The sequence below is a fragment of the Rhea americana genome, unplaced genomic scaffold, assembly GCF_003343005.1.
Source record: "Rhea americana isolate MKP2758 unplaced genomic scaffold, rheAme1 scaffold_281, whole genome shotgun sequence".
Lineage (NCBI taxonomy): Eukaryota > Metazoa > Chordata > Aves > Rheiformes > Rheidae > Rhea > Rhea americana.
This window is the reverse complement of record NW_028186403.1, coordinates 446,225-469,797: the sequence shown is the minus strand read 5'-3', so window position 1 is coordinate 469,797 and position 23,573 is coordinate 446,225. Positions and strand designations below refer to the sequence as shown.

The window sequence follows — 23,573 nt, the reverse complement described above, 5'->3', positions numbered from 1 at the left end:
GAAAGTTGGAATTGGCTTTGGTTGCAAGTCATCTTTGATATTTCATCCTGAGTTTAAGTACTGGATGATTGGTTGTGTGCTAAGCAGTTGCCTGCACACTTTCTAACTTGTGTATATATATATATATATATATATATTTTAATTTCTAGACCCTGTCTCCATTGATTATTATTACAATCTTCCAGGAGAGAAAATGTGTTTCCTTGTAATGTTGTTCTAAGAGGTTTACAGTTTTACTCTGATTAGTGTTGTTATTTCTGTTATTGTTATTAGTCAGTACATCTTTATTTGCGTACTGCTGGATGGCACATCACAAACAGGAGATCTATGTGCCCTAATCTCCTGGGCTTTGGAAAACACATGAGCCGAATTAGTCGTGAAGCACATAATGGGTCACTGCTGGCACATCTTGACAATGGCTGATAGCAGTTAAAGGATTTAACGATGCACAGCGAGCCCTCCACAGCCACACTGGAAGGGACTGTTTCCGCTGCTCTGGCCGTTGTCATAGTAACAAAGCTGGATTCTTAATCAGGAAGCACTTTAATGTTAAAGCACAGTCTGCTGTCCTTTTTGCTTTGCATCCTGCCTTCCCACCCTGCCCCGTTCCTGGCCTGGGTCAATACTGACTGAAGCTCAGTGGGGTTGGAGAGGAGCCATGAGGAGGGACCTGGCAGCACCAGGGAGGGAGAAGGGTCCCAGCTGGGCCAGAGAAAGGGGTTGAAATGTTCCCCAGACCATAGCAAGCAGAGGACAACCTCTGCTGATCAAAGGGAACTGCAGGAGGTTTTCTCTGTCACCAAGGGTAAGTCCAACAGCAGCCATGGTTGAGAAGTGCCCAGAGAGCAGGTACTGGACGAAGAGGAGAGTCCTGGTAAAAGCAGGACTTTGATGGGATCAGGGGGGATGGACTGGCTATGTAGGCTGTCTCACAGGTAGAAGGTAGGGCGAGCAGTTGTTGCCAGCTGATGGAGTTAGCAGCTCGGATCGTAGAATACATCCACGCTGCTTTCTGGGACACTGTGCAGATTCTTACCAGCACCCAGCAGGCTAGAAGCCAAATCCAGATGTAGTACAACCCCGTCATCACAAAATTAGCTCAGAGATAGCTTGACACTGCACTAAAGCCACTCTTTGGCTTCAGGGATTCAAGACAATACTTTTGCAAGGCATTTCTGTGCCTTGTAGGCTTACTAAGTTGTCTGGGGTTAGCTCTGATATCTCTGACGTGGGGCTGTGGCATGACACAATGCACACATTTAAGAGGTCTGGAAATGTGAGCGAACTGTTGTTGGGAAGTTGGAGCAGTAATACAATAYGCTTAACACAGGCTTATGCAGAACTTAGTGAGCAAAAAGATCACACCTAGTGTATTCTCTCTGTGCTGAGTATATCTGCTGAGAAGAAAAATTTGCTAAACAAAAATCTTTCCAGGAAAGTCTTTCTAAGTTGTAATATCTAGCCTATTCCACACCTGGAGGGGAGCACTTCAGGAAAAACCTAGAGGCTGTAGCAAAAGCTCTTGGCACTTCAAGAGGCAGTAATCTCCTTTCTAAGTCTATAAAAACTGCAAGATGCTGTTAAACTCAAAAGAGGTGGTTTGGTGTGATCAGTAGAAAAGATGTTGCACACTTATTGTCAGTAAAGATATCCTATCAGGACTCACCAARGATGGGGCAAGTCTGTGTCTTCTGCCCACTTCCTAGCAGGAGTGACTGACCATGCTGCTTAAATTTCTCCTGCAGCTTCAGTTGGAAGTGTTGTTCATCTTCACTTCAGATTGTCAACAGCTGGGCAGCATCACTGTACACTGTCATTGTGCCTAGAGGACTGAGGGCTTTTCCTGTTGACCTTGTGTAAGGAAGTAAACTGATCTGTTTAGAGGAGCCCTGAGAATGGCTGAGTCCAAGATGAAGGGTCAGTTTCATAAACCTCTGCTGAAACAGAAATAGTAGTGCTTATGGAGTGAAGTGAAAATCTTCCAAGGACCCAACAATTTGCATTCTGCATAGCAGTGAAGCAGGGAGATATGCAATGGGCTGTACAGTGTTCCACACTGCAGACAGCTGAAGTGGAACTCATGGCTCTCACAAAACTCTCTGTAATAAAGGAAATTTAGGACTGTCAGCCATTTATGTACTTATAGTATATGTACATTTGAAAATACACAAATATATAAAAATAATGCATATGTTTCCTTCCCTAGTTATCTTAGAGACGCATAATAAAAAGAGATTCAATGGGAAACAAGGCCAGTGAGGCATATTTGTGAAGGCCATGTTTTTCCACTGATGAATAGAGAGATTGTGTTCATAGCCTACTGCTGAACACCTGAAGAGCCTGACCATAGTCTCAGCTGCACTAAGAGAGAAGGGGGATGCCTTTGAAGTTAATGGGATTAGCCTGATGAGTGAGAGGAGAAAGATAACTATTATCAGCCCTTAGAAATTACTGGGTAACATTATGAGCAGCTGGACACCAAATGAGCTGTAGAGCACTGGGCTGATACCTCCCACGCAGTGTGGTTCATTCACCAGGCATGCTTACTGTGCAAGGCTGCATGTCTGGGAGGACACCGATGCCAAGATGGTACATGGTACATAGTTCTTAAATGCTCTTTCTTCTCCTCTCTCTCTGTTTCTGCACTGAGCAGAGAAGGATCTCCTCTGAGAGGAAGGGTGCACAGCTATTGCTGCAGGCTCCTGTGCAGTGCAGGTGGAAGATGCATATGCAGGGATGTATATATATCCTGCATTCATTGGGATAATGAAATGGTCAAGTTCCTTGCACTGGCCACTGGGCTAGAAGGACAGAGTTTTCAGCTGAGTACTTCTCAGGAGTCAGATATTCATCAGTGTTTCCTGAGAAGGAAGAAAGGCACTTCTTCCTTCCATGTATATACCCATGCATATACCAACGTATGCTGTAGCTAGATAACTAGAACATTGACTTTCTCTTGTTTTCCCTGATTGTTTAGCTGAACCCTGAAAAAAACCTTTCTTGTGGCTATTCCATTCCCATTGGTATTGCCTTTTCCGACCTGTCTAAAGGAAAGATCCCCTCCCCCCCGCCTTTTTTTTTTTTTTTTTTTTTTAAGTCCAGATTCTCTTGGTGTATAATTAGATGTCTACTTGCCTCCATGAAAGAGGAGTCCTGAAGGGCTGTACTTTTCCAAGAAGAAAGTTGGGTAAAAGCATGTCTCCTTTCCCTTCCCACAACACTTTGAAGGTATACAAGCTCTTTTCCCCTGGGAGTTGGCCAGGGGTCTGTAGGGAAGCAGGCAGTGTAATCCTTGGCTTTTTTAGAGAGTGCTAACCAGAGCTCTAATTGGCTCTGAATACATGTGTGGTGATGTAGATACTAATCTCCAGTAGGACTGGACTGCACCTTCACCTCATTTCACAGGAATCATTTTCAGATGCTAATCCACTTCAGGCACTGCCAGCTTGGGTTGGAGTGGAGCCAGCAAGCAGAAGATGAGGGAATCTGCCTATTTTGAGCCATTCTGCAAGTTGAGTTGCCTATGTGCGTGTGCCCATGTACATACACACGCACAAACTAAAGAACCTGGAGACAGCTTTGTATGGGAAGAGAGGTAATAATGAGATAGAGTGAGACAAAGTGGAAGGAAAAGACAAAGCATCACAGCTAACGGCTCTTCCCTTGAAGGAAGTGCAGTGCTGGCCATTGCCTTTCTTTCCCCTTTCATATCCTTATTTATTCATCTTTTGTCAGGGGCCCTGACTGGGCAACGTTTTGACTGAACAGCTAATTTCTCCCCAGCTCACTATAGCTCCTGCTGATGTGTCCATCTATGTCCCACTCCCACACYGTGTCAGAGTGCGTGGTTAAGAAAGAGCAGAGACAATGGGAGATCCAGGAAAACAAGATGCCCCAGCTTTCTCTGAGTCAGTCAAAGAGCTATTTCTATACCTTACATTTCTCACCCTGGCTTTTATTCTCACAGATGCTTTCATTGCCATTATTGTTAATGGCCAGCAGAGGCAAATTCTCTTGCTGCTCCCTCAGTGCCCTTCTCCACTGTGATAGTCCTGGACAGATATCTGAGTGCCTCATGTGCATATGTGATCYTGAAAAAGATACTGCTTAGGCCTGGCTGCAGGTTTTATTTAAACAATTACAAAGCCTAGTATAGATAGAAAARTTTGAATTCAAGTACAAAAGAATAGCTTAATTATTATGCTGCTGCTTTTAAGTTATGTCAAGGGCACATTGAATGTATAGATGGCACCTCCTATTAATGTGCTGCTGAGTCTAGAAAAAATACCAAATGAATTTAATTATATTATGCTCTGACACAGAGTTAAACTGACTAGAAATGGGCCTGTTGAGTTTGCTTGCCCAAATTCAGAGAAGTACAGAACTGAAACTGATAGCACCCTTATTGAAAGTCAGATGGACTGATTCCTTCCCCAAATAATATGAGCAGTAATTCGGCAGGTGTGAATTTTGCAGAACACCCTCCAAATGTGTGGTGGGCATGGATGCATGCAGGGGACTTCATATATTTGTGACTACTTTTGTCTATAGGGCTGTGGGAAAGCTCCTAGTGAGTTTCTGAGGCTTAATAAGTAGGAGCTCAAGAACGTTTGATGAGGGAGCTTCTTTCCTTTCTAATATCCATGTAAATAACTCCATGTGTTCCATTGGTCTCAAAGTCTCCACAGTGGGGAGGAGGAGAATCAATAATCACTTAAAACTTTGTGAATCAATTAGATGAGCAAGATAGGCATGACAACAACTTTCTGACAGAGGTACTGCTCGCTAGTTGATTAGGAAGGAGATCTGGATAGGGAGAAGGTAGGTATTGCCATTCTTTCATCCCTCCTGGAACGTGAGAGGTAACTAGCGCTGTCCACAGCCAGTTCTGGTGGGGATCAGGCCTCTAAGCATGACAAATGAGGCTGCATATTGAAATGCTTATTGCTTGTTCCAGTGAAGGACTCCTCTAACACACAGGCATACAGTCACTTCTCCAAGCAGGAGTTGAATTCAAAGTCTAGGCCAGATGATTCAGAACCAACCTTTCATTCTTCTCCATAAGTGCAGAAACTCCCAAACTAGCTCTGAAGCCAGATGAGTATCATGTTATGGTGCAGGCCAGGATCTGAACTAGTTAGCTCTCCTGAAATGATAGGCATACTGGACCTGAGCTACAGTGTCCATACAGTGCAAATGCATGGATGCCTTAGGGCCAGTTCAGAATTTCTTTGCCTTCTGTTGCCTGCTGCAGACATATGTGTTATGTGCTAATAACACAGCTGTTTGCCAGCAGTGTGACCTAACAAAAGTGGACCAGGGTAATGTTTCTTCATCTTATGCTGCGCTCTTTGATACTGTCCTATTAGCATAAGGAAGGTGGTAAAATCTCTCTTAAAATCCACCACTGCACCTGGTCTTGTCTGAATCAGAGCTAACTGGAAGGCTGCTCCTGTCCCAGATCATGCTGTGAAACACAGGCTGGAGTGGGCTGGGGTGCATTTGAGAGAGTTCAGGGCAAGGAGATGTACTCTGAGCAAGCAGTGCCTTCTTTCCAAAACAATAGGATCTAATTTGGAGCTTACAGAAGGGAGAGGGTATATCCTCACGGTCTCAGAAAGCTGTGAGTGTGAAGATGACGAAATGCATTCTCCCAGGCTCAGGAGGAAAAAAGATGGACTGAGAATCCAGCCTTAATTCTTTTCTGAATTTTGTGACAACCTCAAGGTAGGAAGCCAGTGACTTGGGCTAATGGAGTAAACCTTGCTGTATTTGTGGGGCTGAATCCCTAGGTGAGAATGGTGCACTAATGCAGGGAAACAAAGCCGGTAGCATATATGTTCCATTCTTTTACACCTATGAGGAAAACAAGGAACAAGGAACATGCCTCTGTGTGTGTGTGTTTGGGGGGGGGTGCGTCAGGAAATAGCTCTGGAGAAGCAGGTCTGGATAGGCAGAAGGATGAGAGGAAGTCTTGATTTGTGCAAGAAAGAGGCAATATCTTTGTTTGTCTGTAGATTTGGGTTTGAATACAGTGTTCTGCAGTCTCCATTACCATAGAAGCCTTTGGCCCACACCCTTCAGCCTGTGCCCAGTGTGGGGACATGAAGAGGCTGTTGGGTGATTTTCATCCCTTTTGAGAGGGATCTCAGCTGTTCCTTGCTGTTCCTGTTCTTCCAGGTTTGAGGGGGGAAAGAGGAAAAGAGAAGGAAAACTGTTTTACCCAGACCTTTGGGATTCTTTATCTCCAAAGAGCCTAAAGAATGACTGATTTGCTTGTCTCCAAGGCCATGAAAGTCCAACTACCTGTACTGTGTGACTACCTCTAGGTGAGCTCCCCCAGGCAGCCCTCATAGCCCACTTGACTYCTGAGTCCCCCTAATTGCCTGGCACAAGAAGTCCAGATAGATGGCCCATCAGACCCCCTCCTCTTTCAGAGCATCTCTACAATCTCAATTGGCCGTCAGAGGGATGGGCTTGCTGCTCCCTGCCAGTGTGCCTCTGGGGTCGGGGTACCACAGCGCAGCCCTGGCATTCCTCAGTCCAGACACACCAGTGGGACATGTCATACCCCATGCAGTACTGCAGGGAGCAATGCAGAGCCGTTGTCTGTGGCTGCCARCACCGGCTCTAAGGAGCTTATGGCCACAGCAATATTACGTGCGCGTGGTTGCTAGGGAAACACAGGTTCTGAACTGGAACCAAAGCAGTGGGGGCTGGCCTTGTCTTTGCATTTAGAACCTCCATTATGACCCTGTTAGAGATGAGGCAGCCAGATATGGGRCAACGGGAAACATGCAGTTTGTATAATCTAGCAGGGCAGGATTATTAGTCAGATCTAAAGCCTTGGTTTTGTCCCATTGTTAAAATACCTCCCATCGTATAGGTATTTATTTAATTTTTTTGCACTAMGAACATTTTTTATTTGCTGCTGGGAAAACTGAATGGGGCTGAAGCCTTTTACYGCTCCTTAACTTACAACGAAGTGGAAGGCACATCTACACAGGCTTTGCCTTCAGATGCCTGCTTGCACCACACTATGATCTACCTGATGCAAGCCATATCTGATCTAAAGGGTATGTAAGCTACACCAGTCCATTAATTATAATCTAAACTAGTTAATAAGGCCAACCTCTATGAAAGCATTAAGTTCTGGCACAGCATTACCTTAAATTGACTACTTTGTTTCAGTGTCAGAGCTGGCTGTGGTCTGGCTGGCTCAGAGCACAGGCACAGCCAACTTCATGCTGTCTGCAAAGGATGAATAGACCCTGGAGTCATCAGGACTGCAGGTCCCATGTGTAAGGTATTACACAGACCCAGAGGAACAGATAGCTCTGCCTGCAGAAGGTTACTGCTTAAAGAGTGTGAGAGAAAGTGGATATTACTATTTCACCACAGAAAAGGGGAATGAAGGTCCTCAAAGATATATTCTGATCTGTCCACAGCTGGGCAAGAGTAAAAGGAGATCTCTGGCTTCTGAGAGGCTCAGATGGAATTAGATGCAATGCCAAACTTCCAGGACTTATCTAAATGGTCTCTCTGAACCTTTGGAGGCTCAGTGCATAATAAGCTTTGCTCATAATAAAAGACCAAAGGAATACTTGATGAAATGGAAGAGCAGTTAATTTAGAAATGATAAAAGGAAATAGTATTTCTTACAAGATAGTTGATTTGCAGAATTTATTCAATGACCTCTTGCCAAACACTGTGAGTGGACTGTTTTAAAAGTGCTGGATTATTTTATGGCTGGTATTGATTGGCTATACTGATGACATACTATTCAGTTTATAGTCAAAATTCAGTTTGTAGTCTGGAAGGTAGGAGAGTCAGAAAAAGAATCCCCAGGCAAACACCATGATGTAATTCAGTGGATGAGTAATGGGGCACACTRACTTTCCTCTGTTATGGGCTGGCCATGTCTGGATACTAAGTTAATGAGTAGGCTTGTCCAAGCTGGGAGGTGAGGAGTTAGGATTGGACTGTCTAGTCTGGATTGTCTAGCAGGGTATAACATAGCAGCTTACATGGGGAATCTGCCTAGAGTGACCAGTGGTTTAATCCATCTATGTAATCTCATCAAACACGGAAGCACACACATACAGAGGTGAAAATGGAAATGAAACAGGCCTGGTGTGAAAACTGTTTATCCTGGCAGCCTGCTAACTGCCATTTCCCCTCTGTGGAAAACTGCTGGCATCCATATGTGATGCTCTGAGAAGCTGATGTGGCGTACCATCATATAGCAGCCTGCTTTGACCAATGACTAAATGTAAAATACACACGTTTGCACCGTCCTCTTGGCCAATCTATCTTTGGGATCTTCTTTGAATTAAATATACCAGGCAATGGCCCCTGTGTGATTGGCTCTTTGGTCCATTTTATTAACCGCGTGTGATATGGATTGTGATATAGGTGTGCTAGTGGTATAGAATGAAACATTCTTAAGATCAAGATTGTAGAATCTAGGATATCTTGTGTTTTCTCTGTTGCAAAATGTTTAGAATGAATGATTTCTGCAGTCCTGAAAGTGGAAATCACTTAATGATTTTCAGCCCTTGAGTCATCTTTAATCAGAGACCTTTTTACTKCAGCTCTCATGGACTTCTTGGTGCTAGAGAACTTAATTGCCCCAGGGCTAGGGCTCTGCAGTAGATCAGTTTCCACTGCTAGAGAGAGATGAATGCCAAAGCCATACCTGGGATCTGTGTATACAATGCTGTTTWTGTATGTAATAATTGTCACTACACAGGTGAATCTTGGTACCTTGAAGCCCAGAGTAACCAGACAGAGCTACACTGGCATGTCCTTATCTCGATTATTCTCAGTAGCCAGCAGAAACAGTTGCTTCCAGAGAAGACCTAGAGAGTCAGTGACCATTCTTCTGGCTGCAGACCTTCTTTCTTGGCCACTTGAATGCCCAGCCTAGCAGGGAGCAGAAGAACAACATCATGTTCTCCTGTAAGAGAGGGCTCTTACAGCCCTCTACTGATTTATTAGAAGATAACTGGTTCTAAACAGTATTGAAGCTATCAGAGCCTCCTGATACTTTGTTATTCTGGTTTTGCTATGACAAAAATCAAAATTGTTCTATGAACAATGGAAAGAGTGAGGTCTGGCCTCCTCTCATTTTGTGTGGTATGTTCCTGAATAGTCTTTCCTCAGGTGTAATAGCCCTGTTTGCSTTCTTCTTTCCTATGACTCTCATCAGTGCATTGGCTTGTCTTGTGCCATGCGTGCGCTCAGTGGCCAGCCAGTAGCCGAATACCTCACTCTTGAGTCCTGCTTGCCTTTTCATCAGTGGGGACACTGAACTAGGTCTCTACTCTTCATTCATCCATCAGTTTTCATAATCACTTCTCTGTAAATGTAATCTCTGAGATATGTTTCCCTCTGTCAAATAAGACCAGTATGTTCAGTAGTTATTATGAGAGCAAGAGAGGGAACTGATAAATTTTATGGTTATGTAAACCACATTTCTGCATCTAACGAATTAGAACTTCCCACTGACTGTGCATTCCTGGGCCAACTCTGAGGATTCACACCAAGAACAATTCCCTCATCACAGAGCACTGGGAAAGGATTTCAGGAGGTCATCTCCATCTGCTGTGCAAGCCAAAATCGGTAACAATCCAGGAAACCTATTCTAGTAAGATATGGAATTTTTAAAATCCTTACTAAATAGTATCAGCTTCGAAGGGTGTCATTAAGAAAGGGCACAGTCTGACGTGCTTTGACATTTCTTTGAGTAGGCTTTGCTGTGAATATGTGTATTTGTGGAAATGTGAGTGTACGTGCATGAGAGGGACAAAGAGATGCTGTTCCAGACCTTAGTCCTATCACGAGGACATTGCGCCAGGGCTATAGTGTCACAGTGTTCTCCATACCCCCTACTGCAAGCACTCAAGTAAAGGGCTCACACAGAATGATGTAGCATGTAATATTAAAAACAGAGTTTTATTGTGTTGAGTCTTTGAAAACCAAACAAAAAAATTAAATGTGGGGAGAAAAAGCAAACAGGCAGAAGATTCTGACTCCAGGCTAGCCTGAGGCAGTGATGCATTTATGGTGAGAATAAACAGAAGCAAATGAACACTTAAGCAACAAAGATCCTTATTTCCTGTCAGATCTGTTATAACATATGGGACTCAGAAATATAGAAAACTTAATTATATGWCTTTGAAGTGTTGGGGCATTTTCCATCACGAACAATAAAACTTCTAGTGAATCAGGTATCCCATCAGGACTGACAAATAGGTACACAGTGGTTTCTAAGTCTGAAGAAAAGAAGTACAGGGATAAGAAAATTAAGCTCTGTGTTTTCCCYGAAGTTACTTGGTTGCTTGCTCACTCCTTTTTGCCCCCACAAAATCTGTGATAGAGAGGGCTAAAGTCTAAGCAAGAGGCAGCCCTATGTGTTCTTCCTGTAGGTCACAGAGGGATTTTTCAAATCAAGGCTGTACTAAAGACACACAAAAAGCTTTCTTCTAAATCAGGAAGATGAGGGCAGGGTTTTGGAAAAGGATAGCGGCCTAAGTCATTAGGATCTTACAGGAACCCCTTTGCAAACTGGGGCACTGGAAAGTAATAGGTAGGGTAACAAGAAGGTTAAAAAAAGGTAAAAAGAAGGGTAGACCCCAGTTGTGGTACTGTGGCTTCACAGGAACCTTAATGAAGCAGTAGATAGGGTTAGATATACTGATGTTCCCAAAAGCCTGTTGAAAGGGGACTACTCCCAGAATAGGAGCAATACCAATTGTCTTTCCATGGGCTAGTGCCTGCCCCTGTGCAGAGATGGCAGCCTACGGCATTTTGCAAAAACGTGGTTTGATTTCTACCTGAAAAGCAAACACATGCTCTTGACTTGCTCCTCATTCAAATTCCTTACACACAAACTGGCACACCTGGCTGTTTTGGGGACTAAACTTTGGAGATAAAATGACATGCAATCAGTTGCAAAAATCTGTTTAGGGCCCTGCCACCAGAGCTTGACACACAGAATCAGATTATATTCAATAGGTTGTACAGAGGAAACTTAGAAATAAAGAAAAACTGCAGGTCTCACTTCCAAAGTCAGCAGYTATATTGTCACTTAGTGGAAGGCTCTGTGATTCCTCAAGATGTGTGATCCACTGCAATCATTTTCTGGGATCCTGCATTCCTCCRCTTTACAGGCCTTCTCAAGCCTGCCCCAAGCCAAGAAGTAGTTTTGCTCTTGACAGCAAGATGTTGTCTGTAAGGCAGTAATTGTTTTTGCCTGCCTMGGGAATCCAGAGAGGCTGTTAGGAAGAAACTTGTGAGAAAAGCACCCCAGGGATCTCTCCTGCCACATCTGAGGGAAATGGTTTGCTAAACAGCGATGATCAGCTCCAAGTAGTGCAGCTGCAGGAGAACTTAGAGAATCATGGGAGGACTTCCCCACRACCTCCATTCTAGGGACCAGACCTAGCACTCCAGCAACGTCTACCTGGGCCTGTCCTTGAAGGGGAAAGAAGGCGCTAGACAACTTAGAAGTAGTGGCATGTGTACTTGGTCAATATCTAAATCTTGTGTCACCTTTGTAAAACTCCCATGCATTCATCTTAGAATTTGTCAGCTGCCRGTTTCCAAGAGGAGTCTTCATGGTGAGTGCCTTTGCACCTTTAGCATGTGGAATCCAGCCTCTCTATCTGAGGGGTTAAACAAGCTGGAGGAGGTGGCAGTACTTGTCCCAGCAGCAGTAAATTCAGAACAGATTTTCTGTGGGAAGCCATCTGTCAGCTGGGGAGTGTTGCTGTGTCAATTGATCAGCTCCACCTCCAGCTCAGCTCTGCAAACTACAGATCTCTGACCTTGCAGGGTGACAGTGCGGGTGTAGTAGGATCTTTGGAGGTGTTGAGATCTTGTAATGAGCCTTGCTCTTTCAGACTGGGTGAAGGACACTTTGCTGTGTCTTGCAGCAGTTAGCTGCGGGGAGCCTTAGCTCACAGGTGAAAGGTGTAGCAGAAAAACCCTTTCATGTAGTCAGGGGATTGTATTTCACCTGGATGATATGCAATGTAAGAAACTTCTTATTCAACCTATCCCCATCCCAAGTTTAAACCTGTCTCCTAATGGCAATGATGAACTGTATTTTTCTTGTTCCAAGGTGAGAAAGGGGAGGAAGGAGGGAAGAAGGAAATGTGGCCCTTCTGTAGGGAAAAGACGGGATCTTATAGTCTTTTGGAAAAAACCCTAGTATCTGGAGGCATAAAACRTTCCTTTGAGTTTAGACTGTAATAAAGCACTAATGATTCTGTGGGGTATATCCATATAAAAATGGTAAAAATTTAGTTCTACCTCCTAGTCCAGAAACTTTTACTGTAACACCACAGTGAGGTCAGATCCAAGTTCTGTCTGGTAGCCTTGTGGTCCTCTCATCTCAGCTTCCTCCCATTTTCCCTGGCTTTCCATCAGGTCTGGTCAAAAATAAGGAGATGAAGGAAATTGTATCTCTCAGGATTTTTTTCTTAGTTTGCTTTTTATCCTCCAAAAGACGCTCTTGAGATTCCTGTCCGGCAATATCAATAATTCTCCTTATTTATTTTGAGAAAGACACTTTCTTCTACATTATTATCCATCCTTCCTCCCTTGCCTCTCTCTTCTCTGAGTGCTGAGTTGGTTAGAGAATGAAGAACATTTGGCTAGTCCAAGTGTTGGGGTGATTTAGAGCCAAGAAACACCTTGCCAAGCCAAAAGCTGGGTTGGTGTGAATCTCCTTAAGGTGCTCATTTTGAATAGAAGTTGCCACTTCTTTCTGCTGCTGTAATAAAAATGCAAGTAGTTTCTCAAGAGCAATTATTATGTGCACAGACAAGTGGTCTGTGCCACCTGATTTAAGGATGGGTGCATATGTTGCTGGTGGAGAGGAGTTGTTTGACTGGGTTGCGATAAAGCTATTTGCTGTGTTGATTTTTGGTGCTCTGATATGCTTTGGGTCTTTGGAACTGAATTCCTGTCAACAGTTGGGTTGTGCACTCATGTGGAGCGAGCTGTCAGTGTGCTCTTTAACTGGAATATCTGACTCTGTTTAGAACCACAGGGAGAGCAGGTACCTGCTGCATCTCACTACTGCTTTTAGTAACTGCTCTGTGTATGTATGTGTGTGTATTTATGCAACCTGGAAATACTAGTAGATTTACAATCTCTTGTCTTATTTGTTACTGAAGAAATACCCATACCAAGTATACATATTTTTACAGGCAAGATTTCAAGGTGTCGTTTGTCAAATTTGCCCCTCGTTTTCTAGACTCTACTAGAAACTGTAGAAATTTTTACAGTCTATGTAGAAATAATGCAGTTAGGTCAGAGATTATTATTCGTAAATACAGAAAAGCTTTGCTGAATTTAATATAAAAACAAATACTAGTTATTAGTGTAGCTGTCTACTGAGGATGAGTCTTCATGCTGTGGCACTCTGTATGCTACAGCTTGCTTTTAAAGGCAAAAACCAGTGCGGAGTGTTGGAGATGCTTGTTCAGGCTTTCTCCAAATGCAGGCAGGTGTGTTGACAATAGCTTACGCTTGTATCTCATTTTCTTGATTTTTCTCCATAAGCTTCAAAGATACATTTTATCTTTTACTGAAGAAGTAGGGTCTTCTCCTGAGCATAATGCTGGGAGAAGGGGCTGAATACCAGTGATAAAAATAATATATGAGCTGTTTTCCACAGATTGAGAGGCTCATTTGCTGCTCCTGGTTTTTTGTCTTGTCTCCAATTTGTTGCCTTCTTTTTCTTTCCTTTTTTTTTCCTTTTCATGCACATTGATTTTTCCTGTATGCCAAGAGCACTCCTAAGAGTACTTTCACAGGTGAGTGGTGAATTGTGTGGAGGAAATGAATAGTGTTTAAACATCAAACCTTGCAGGAGTGGCACAGGGATCTGGGAACAAGAGCTCTTCTGCTTTAGGATGTAACCCATAGGGAGCTCAGGAAAGAGAAACAAACAACTTAATGCTGAGCACAGGAGTAGAGTTTATTTTTCTGGAGTTGCTGAGCTTTGGAATTTTTTGCCAATATAGAAAATGGCAATAATGGATCAGAAACGAGACTAAAGAAAGGATAGATGGTTGATTAACTGGCATCATTGCTGAAGACCGGTTTTACCTTCCAGGCTGTAGGAGGATGAATCTGATAGAGAGCTGTTCTAAAATGTGAGTCTGTTGAGGCAATGTTTTGGGGCATTTGTGCAATGAGTTTCCCCTAACCTAAAATCCATGATTACCTCCTTTAGGATCTGATTCAGCTCTTCTGGCTTATTGAGAGGAGGCAGGGTTACTATCTCATTCCTAAAAGCAGTGATTGGATTTGGAGAACTTTCTAATTGTAATGTGAATCTTTACAGACAGAGAAAYTTTAATTCTGACTCCTTTTTTGTTTGTAGTCTAATGCTACTCACAAAGTCAAGAGAATTTTGCAATAAATTTTAAAGGTCAGAAGAGCAATCCATAAGAGAGCATATTGGGAAATGTGTTTTCCATACCTTTACAGCATGAATTGGGCAAAAGCTGGGATTTGGGTTTCATTGGACCTGTCATAAACTGAAAGTCTGGTATCTTGTGAAATTCCATGAAGAAAATGGCTTGCATTATGTCATTGGGGAGCTGAGATCTATGCAAAACTTCCTTTATAGTCTTTGAGATTATAAAATAGTGCAAGTTTTGATTCATGCAAACATGACCCTGGCATGGGTAGGATATGAAAGAAGTACCAAGAGAAATACGTAACTAACATTTCTCTAACATATGGTATAAACAAAACCTGTGATGGTTTAGAATTTTTTTTTTCCTTCTTAATATGCGTAAGGATTTCTAACAGTATTTTGGGAATGAAGTAAATTTAATATGGGACTGCATCTTTTCAGCACTTGTATGCAAAGATTGCTTTGAAAGGATAACACATTTAAGGTTGTCAGAGCTATTTGTATCCAATGATTTTGCATACCCTAGTTTTACTCTAGTCTAGATACCGAAACTGAAGAGTTACTGTCYCAAACTAAAATCAAAATTAAAGCTGCTCTATACCATGGCTATGCCACATATAAATCTAACAATAATTCTTCAGTTAAATCCCTTAATTTCTGCAGCTACCAAATATTTTGTATATGTTCTCTTTTTTCCTAGTCTCTTGGGTACTATTTGTTCCCTGTCTGTTAGAGTCATGTCTAACATTTGAGAACTGTAAGTAATCTTAGTAACCTGCCTTTAAAAATAAAGTAAGGACAGTTGATCATTAAATGACATTTACTTCCTTTCCAAATGTTTCACTGTTAAAAATCCTTACACTCTGCCCAAGACTCGAAGTGCAAGAATCTGAATATACTCTCCTCCATCCTCAATAGGGTTGGCTAGGAATGCTGTTTATTTCCTTTGACCTATTCATGTTTTCTCTTTYTCTTTCTCTCTCTGACTTTCTATTCTAGGATGAATCATCCATGTTCTTCCAGTTTGGCCCCTCAATAGAACAGCAAGCCTCTGTCATGCTCAATATCATGGAAGAATATGACTGGTACATCTTTTCCATTGTCACTACTTACTTCCCTGGTTACCAGGACTTTGTGAACAAGATCCGCAGTACCATTGAGCACAGCTTTGTGGGCTGGGAACTGGAGGAGGTCCTCCTGTTGGACATGTCTCTGGACGATGGGGACTCAAAGATCCAGAATCAGCTCAAGAAGCTCCAAAGCCCTGTTATCCTCCTCTACTGCACCAAGGAAGAAGCCACCTACATTTTTGAGGTGGCCAACTCTGTGGGTCTGACAGGCTATGGTTACACGTGGATCGTGCCCAGCCTGGTGGCAGGGGATACAGACACAGTGCCATCCGAGTTCCCCACCGGGCTCATCTCTGTCTCATATGATGAATGGGACTATGGTCTTCCTGCCAGAGTGAGGGATGGAATAGCCATAATCACCACGGCTGCTTCTGATATGCTGTCTGAACACAGCTTCATCCCTGAGCCCAAGAGCAGCTGTTACAACACCCAGGAGAAAAGGATTTACCAGTCCAACATGCTCAACAGGTAAGGAAAAGGACTGGGCTAGCCTTACAAAAGAGGGGTCACAGAGGACCTCTGATCACCACAGTAATTCTGCTAGGGCACATGGCATTTTGAGGCAGCAGGCTGTGTGTGCTAGGGCTTGGGCAAGGGGAGGTAAGATCTGCTTTGGTGTGTGGTGTGTGCTGGTATCGTCACTGCCCTAAAGAGCATCAATACAATACAGGAGGGAAGCCAGAATAAAGCAAATGAACAATAAAGGTATGATGCAAAAGAGTGAGTGTGCCCTTCTGTGCACAAAGGGTTTGCTTATATAACAACACTGATCATCTTGGAATCTATTTGTACAAATGGGTGTGCAACTACCAGGTGGATTCTTGTTACAAGCAGTGGATATTTTTGTATTTAAGTCTAGAAGTCTTCAGGTTTGGTGCCTGGAACCAAACAATATGTCTGGTAGGTGATGGTTGTGTAATCCACCCTGGATATTTTTACAGCACCTGTTTTCTGAATACCTGAGTATCCTCCTGCTACCCATTAGTCTTGCTTTACAGCAGTAAGGGAAGTGCAGAGAGGTCTGAAGAGCTAAAGCTGCAAAAAGACGTGGGGTCAACAACTCTGTTCAGCCTCTGCTTTACCTTGTCAACGTTTAAAGCCCTTTGGTGCCTTAAGCATCCAAATCTCCACAAAGAGGAGGACTTGTGTTATCACCTTGTTCATTGGCACTTTGTTGGCCATTCTAATTTCACTTATTCTTCCGGCCCTTTTGAGTCCCATTCTCTCTTCTGTGCATTGTGCAGAGAATTTGGGAACCTTGATCGGACTATGGATTTTTCTAGGTGGCAAAAACCATAAATAGGGGAAAACTATCATCTTTTGTGGAAATAGTGCTAAGACACCTGTTCAAGGTCCCAGAGGAAGCCTATGGAGCAACAACTTCTAGATGAGACGCTGGCTTTGACTCTCTGACTATTCAGCCTACCTTCTTTGCTCCAGCTGGAGTTCTAGTGTGCTAAGCAACTCTGACTACTAGACCTGGGAAACTAGGGGGAGGTGATCTCTTCAATTAGTCAGTTTCCCACTGCTAAAAAGAGATTGCCACATGGAGTGTAACATCTCTGTTGGTTTGCAATCACAGCATAGTGCAAATGTAATGGATTGGTTTGCATGCCATAACCTCTCACTATAATCTGTACTAGGCAGACARAGGGACTAGTGGACAAGAAAGCAGGGCAGATGTGTGTTAGTAGCCTTTTTCTAGTACAAAAACCTGTGAATAGTTTGATGCGATCTGGAGATGGTGAGAAGATAAGATGAGAGACAGTAGCTAATATGATACTCATGCAGYGGAGTGGAAATATGACCTAGCACTGAACCATCTCATCCATTGGACAAGAAGGATCAGTGCTTGGGTGCAGATGCAGCATCTCCATTAYTTACTTTGCCAACATTAAACATGGATATCTCTGCTGAAAATGGTGTCTGACCCTTGGCATAGAAGGAATTAGCGCTATGCTGATGTGGTTGTGAAGCACAGATTTTTTTCTTCTTTTCATGCTTGTGTCAGTGCAGTGTTAACTTAGAGTAGTGAGGTCTCAGTTATCCTGAAGACTGTGGCCCCTAGTGTTGTGACAAGTATCCTGTGATGTTCAAACTGCATGTCTTCCATAAACGTCTCTGAAGTTCTCCTGCAATTCCCAATTCTCGGAACCTACAAAAGATGCTTGTTGGCACTGCTTAAGTTTTTGCTGCAGTTTCATCACTTTCAAATATAAGTTCTGTTCTTGCATAGAGAAGAGTGTCTCTGGTTAGTTCTGGCCAAAGAGACTGAGGTAAGAGAAAGCTCTGCATGATAATATTGAATCATAAGCTGAAGAGGAAAAAACTCCTTCCCTTGCTGACCTCCATAGTTAATATTTTCTGTGTCAATACAACATTCTTCTTTCACTGTGTAATTCTGTATTGCCTGAAAATCGGGGACTGAAAAAAAATCTCCTCTTTGATTGATTAGATTACTCATGACTCTATTTGTGTCTCTGTGATCCATTAGCTTATCATTAGGTCTGATTGCCTTGACTTCTTCTTCCCCATACCACCTTTTTGTCTTCTGCAAGCCTTGGAACCACCAAAACTTTTATCAGTGGTCTCCTTCCCAGCTAGGCTTCAAGGCGTCATCCTTGAAATGATTAAAAAAGGAAAATATATTTAATATATACTAAGTTATCAAAAGTAGCATCAAGGCAGACTGCTGCCCTACCTTTCCAACTGATTAATGCTTTTTGAGGGGGGAGCTGTGATGTGTCTCTTCAGCAAACCTTTAGAAAACAAAATGTCCCATACTATGTGGTGCAGTATTCTGCAGAGATGTTTTAGTAATTAATTCTGTTGACACTGAATTAGCCATCATATCAATACATCTACACTGCTTTTAGAACCCAGTGCAGTATCTCTGCAGAGCACTTCTTTGCATTGTGTAGCTGTCACCAGCTTAGAGACTCTTGAGTCTCTAGATATGACAGTACCATTGTGCAGTATAGATATGTGCTGAAGCCTGGGCACCCAAAGCCAGAGCAACTCTTGTCACTTTTGGAAAAATTAGATTTGTTCTCACCTTCATGGCCTGAATAATGGTGCTCCTTCTCCCTTGCTACTTTAAGCATAGCCATCGCAGGAATGACTGCAGATATGTGTAGATATACCCAGCTTTGTTTGAGTACCGATATCAGTCTTGCTGAGAAGCTCAGTCAATTAGTTCATGCTGAGCTCTGCTCTGGCACTGTTTAGATTGCTGTGGGCACCTGAGTGAGCTCAGAAATCATTACACTGTCTTGCAGTTTAATATTCACTGCAGTATAAATATTTTCTTTGCCTCTCGCAGTATTGGCCTGTGCTCTGATATTCTGGAGGTTTGTTCTTTTGCACCCCTGTAAATGTTTCTTTATTGTCTTATTTTGAGTGAGTGAGATGGCTAAGAGGTGTGATTATCAGTGGGGAGAGTGCTTATATTTCTTTTTAAATGAGATTCCTGTTGAGCATCTTTAGCATATGTAAGCTAGCCGTGTCCAAAATAAGCCATTGTTTTTGAAAATCCAAAGATTTGATTAGAATGTGATTGCTTCAACCTCAATCTCATAGCCTGGAGCCTGGGCAGGAGGAAGGGTAAAGTGGAGAGTGAAGGAAGTGGAAAGAAGTGGATATGAGTTCACCTCACTGCCTGAACAAGCACTTACTGAAATTAATAGTTATAATCTATGTCAAGTCTCATTGAATACACCATGTGTTAAACTTTAAACCTGTCCTGAAATGTTTCATTTTTCAAGAGTATTATAGGTCCTACAGGTCTGCTCAGTTTCCTTTGATACCAGCTGCTTCATACCGTCTCTAACCTCTTTTATCTCCCAGGATCCCACAGCACTCATGCACTGTGCCAAACATGCGGCGGTAATACCTGTGTGACATGGTCAGATTTGCTTTGAACTGGACTTGAGGTCCCTCAACACTAATTTTAGTCCTGCCCCAGACCCAGCAATACTATATTCATCCATCTGCAGCTTGCAGTTCCCCCTCAGCATGCCTACACAGAACAGGGAAATGTATGTACGTGGGCTTGATGTCTGGGGAGATTGCAAAGTGTATGTGACCTCAAATAATACATCACCATGTAGCTGGTGTTTCAGAAACTCTTGAAGCTAATCCAAAGTGGTCCAATTTGCTTCAAACCCATAGCTGGGAGGTAGTGCGATAAAGGAATTTTCTCATTTTATTCTTTGGAGAGTGACATAACCAACCAAAAAAAGTGCATAATTTTGTTCAGCTGATGCATGTTATATAGTAAGACTGTGAATTAGTCATTTTCAAAAGTCTGCCTTTGAACCCTGACCACTTYTTCCCTTTTTTTTATTTTTTATTTTTATTTTTTTAATTTTAGCTAGATGCAGCTAAAATAAAATGATCCTACTCCATGTGGTCTTGGTTGGTGGTTGATCTGGGTGTATGATAGAGTAAGGAGAAATGAACTGAATGTTGCAGAGGTTTAGAAAGCCAGCTCGATTTCTCCATAACTTTACCCTTTCTTACACTGCCACATTTTGTTTTTACAARTGCTTGTGCAAACAAAGTTTTGTTTGATCTAATGGCTGTAAGCAYAGAAAGAATCACGATGGACTTTAGATAAATGTCATTTTTCACCAATGTAGGTGTTTGGTCTGCATCTTGTCATTACTAATAATGGTCTCATAGCAACTGTTTCTTGTCTATCTTGAAGCTGATGCTTCTGTGTTAGACTGAAATTGAGAATAAGAATATTGGAATTGGAATATTGAATATTGCAACTTTTGTCCTAGAAAAAAGCTCACTGATGAAAGAACTCCATTAACTAATAGGAAAATAACAATTTAAGAAAGCCTTGTTTTACAAGTATTGTTAGTTTTCTTTTTTAACAGTTCTTGAAGAAGTTTTCCTCTAGCTAGGGATTTATCTTCATTTTGCTGATAGTAGGCTTAGGTGGTCATCTGGAGTCCAAATATCTGAAATTAATAAGTACTTGTTCATTTATTCCTCTTTGCACAGATTTCCAYCTGGGACAAAGAGTTTGAATATTCTAGTCTACTTGGTTTATAGTTATCTCAATGGCCTGCCTTCTCCTGGACATCCAGCAAATCACTCCTCTCTGTGTTCTCCTCTGCTAGATGAGTCGATTACAGAGGTTAGGAAGAAGTTTCTAACAGACTTTTCTTTGGATTTGGAATTCATTCCTCTTAGTTCTTCCAGGGGAGACTTTGCTAACCTTCTAGGCATTCTGCAAAACCCATCCATGCTTCCTTCACTGTGGCTGCTGAGGAGCGASTGGGCTGAGATGGCTTTGCTTATAGGCAGCCTTCTGCTTATTTTGTTAATTTAATTGATGAGATAGATTTACTTGAGCTCAGGATGAGTGCCTCTCATTACATTTTAGAAATAGGAAGAAATAAATAAATGGCAGGAGCATTCTTGAGAATGGAACTTAGGATGAGTCATGAGAAAAAAAATATGATTTCTGGCACATCATTTGAAGCTTAGCTGTTTTGTATGGATATTTGCAGTCATTGGGCTACATAAGCTGTGTTTTATAATAGCCTTCCATGAGACCTTGGTTCTTCCTACTGGTTGTCATGGCTGCTTGTGAATGCTGGGCCATAACTACTAGTTTGTTGTTGTAGGGCAACTAATGAGTTCTACACTGATTGGCTTTAATAGTCTCTCATTTAACACCAGGCTGCACACACCAGATTTAATTTTAATAAAAAGTGCAGTGAAGCATTTGCTTTGGAATGAAAATATAAATGTGGAATTGTACTGGTTTTGCAAACAAATACATTAAATTGGAACAAAGGTTCAATTTTGCACCTTGAATTTCATAGATATGAAAACAGCTGGCTAGATAATACTTCCACTTTGGGGGAGAAACTAACTTTCATCTGGAGCTTTCCATGCCAAGTGGTTAAGAAATGTGAAAGAGCCCTTGACGAGTAGCTGGAAACTATTTTGCCTGAAACAGTCAGGGCAAGTTCTGTTCTCACAGTGCCACATTGCCCTAGTAGTAATTAGGAATCACTGATGTTTCAGACAGGTGAATGATGAGTATTGTATGGTTGTATGAATATACTGCTCCCCTGGATGACACTCAAGACATATGTACTAGGGTACATATGTTTCTGTGAAAGTGTGCTGTGCTCTTGTCCCCTTCAGGGCCTTGTGCCACACTGCTAGCCAGGAGCAGCATTATGCGCATAACCTGCTTTTCCAGGATCAGTTCTGATAGCAGTGCCCCTCTGCAGTCTTCTGCATTTCCAGGGCCTCTCTCAACCTGTCCTCCTGTCTTCTCCTTTCAAGCAATGGTAGCTATCATAGAATCAGTAAGGTTGGAAGGGACCTCAGGACATCATCTAGTCCAACCTCCCTGCTCGAGCAGGGTCACCTAGAGCATGGCAGACAGGGTTGCATCCAAGCGGGCTTTGAAGATCTTTGGAGAAGGAGACTCCACAACCTCTCTGGGCAACCTGTGCCAGTGCTCTGTCACTTGCACAGTGAAGAAATTCCCCCTCATGTTCAGGTGGAACTTCCTGTGCTTCAATTTCTGCCCATTGCCTCTTGTCCTGTCACACGGGACAACTGAGAAGAGTTTGTCCCCATCCCCTTGACACCCTCCCTTCAGGTACTTATACACACTGGTAAGATCCCCCCTCAGGCTTCTCTTCCCCAGGCTAAACAGGCCCAGCTCTTGCAGCCATTCCTCATAGGGCAGATGCTCCAGCCCTCTAATCATCTTTGTAGCCCTACGCTGGACTCTCTCCAGCAGCTCCATGTCTCTCTTGTACTGGGGAGCCCAGAACTGRACACAGTACTGGAGGTGAGGCCTCCCCAGGGCTGAGGAGAGGGGCACGATCACCTCCCTCGACCTGCTGGCAACACTCTTCCTAATGTACCCCAGGATACCTTTGGCTTTCTTGGTCACAAGGGCACATTGCTGGCTCATGGTCAACTTGTCATCCAGCAGCACTCCCAKGTCCTTCTCTRCAGAGCTGCTCTCCAGAAGGTCAGCCCCCAGCTTTTATTTGTGCCTAGGGTTATTTTTCCCTAGGTGCAGGACTCAGCCCTTGCTGTTGTTGCACCTCATGAGGTTSCTYTYCRCCCACCTCTCCAGCCTGTTCAGGTCTCTCTGAAGGGCAGCACAGCCCTCTGGTGTGTCAGCCACTCCTCCCAGCTTGGTAGCACCAGCACACTTGCTGAAGAGGCACTCTGTCCCCTCATCAGGTCAYTGATGAAGAAGTTGAACAGGATGGGACCCAGTCCTGAGCCCTGGGGGACGTCACTTGCCACGGGCCTCCAACTAGACTCAGTGCCGCTGATGACAAGCCTCTGAGCTCTGCGTTTTCAGCCAGTTCTCAATTCACCTCACTGTCCCCTCGTCTAACCCACACTTCCTGAGTTTATCTAGGAGTATGTTATGGGAGACAGTGTCAGAAGCCTTGCTGAAGTCAAGCTACACAACAACCACTGCTCTCCCCTCATCTACCCAGCCAGTCATTCCATCAGGGAAGGCTATCAGATTGGTTAAACGGGATTTCCCCTTGGTGAATCCATGCTGGCTACTCCTGATCACCTTCTTTTCCTCCATATGTCTGGAGATGACATTCAGAATGAGCTGTTCCACCACCTTTCCAGGGATGGAGGTGAGRCTGACYRGCCTATAGTTGCCTGGGTCSTCCTCCTTRCCCTYTTTGAAGACTGGAGTGACACTGGCTTTCTTCCAGTCCTCAGGCACCTCTCCAGTTCTCCATGACTTTTCAAAAATGATGGAGAGTGACTTGGCAACAACATCTGCCAGCTCCCTCAGCACTCATGGGTGCATCCCATCTGGGCCCATGGATTTGTGGATGTCAAGCTTGCCTAGAAGGTCTCTAATTCTATCCTCCTCAACCAAAGGAAAGTCTTCCCTTCTCCATACTTTCTCTCTTGTCACCAGGCTCTGGGATTCTTGAGGGCTGCCCTTAGCAGTGAAGACTGAAGCAAAGAAGGTG

The 23,573-nt window shown here is 43.2% G+C and overlaps 1 protein-coding gene across 1 annotated transcript in view; it reads left to right on the top strand.

The window, feature by feature from the left end:
* GRIN2B (glutamate ionotropic receptor NMDA type subunit 2B) overlaps positions 1-23,573 on the top strand; it is a 210,853-nt gene that overhangs the window by 74,708 nt on the left and 112,572 nt on the right. Inside the window, exon 3 of the mRNA XM_085308779.1 lies at positions 15,440-16,038. Coding sequence (XP_085164905.1) covers positions 15,440-16,038 — 599 coding nt within the window. The remainder of the gene's footprint in view (positions 1-15,439; positions 16,039-23,573) is intronic.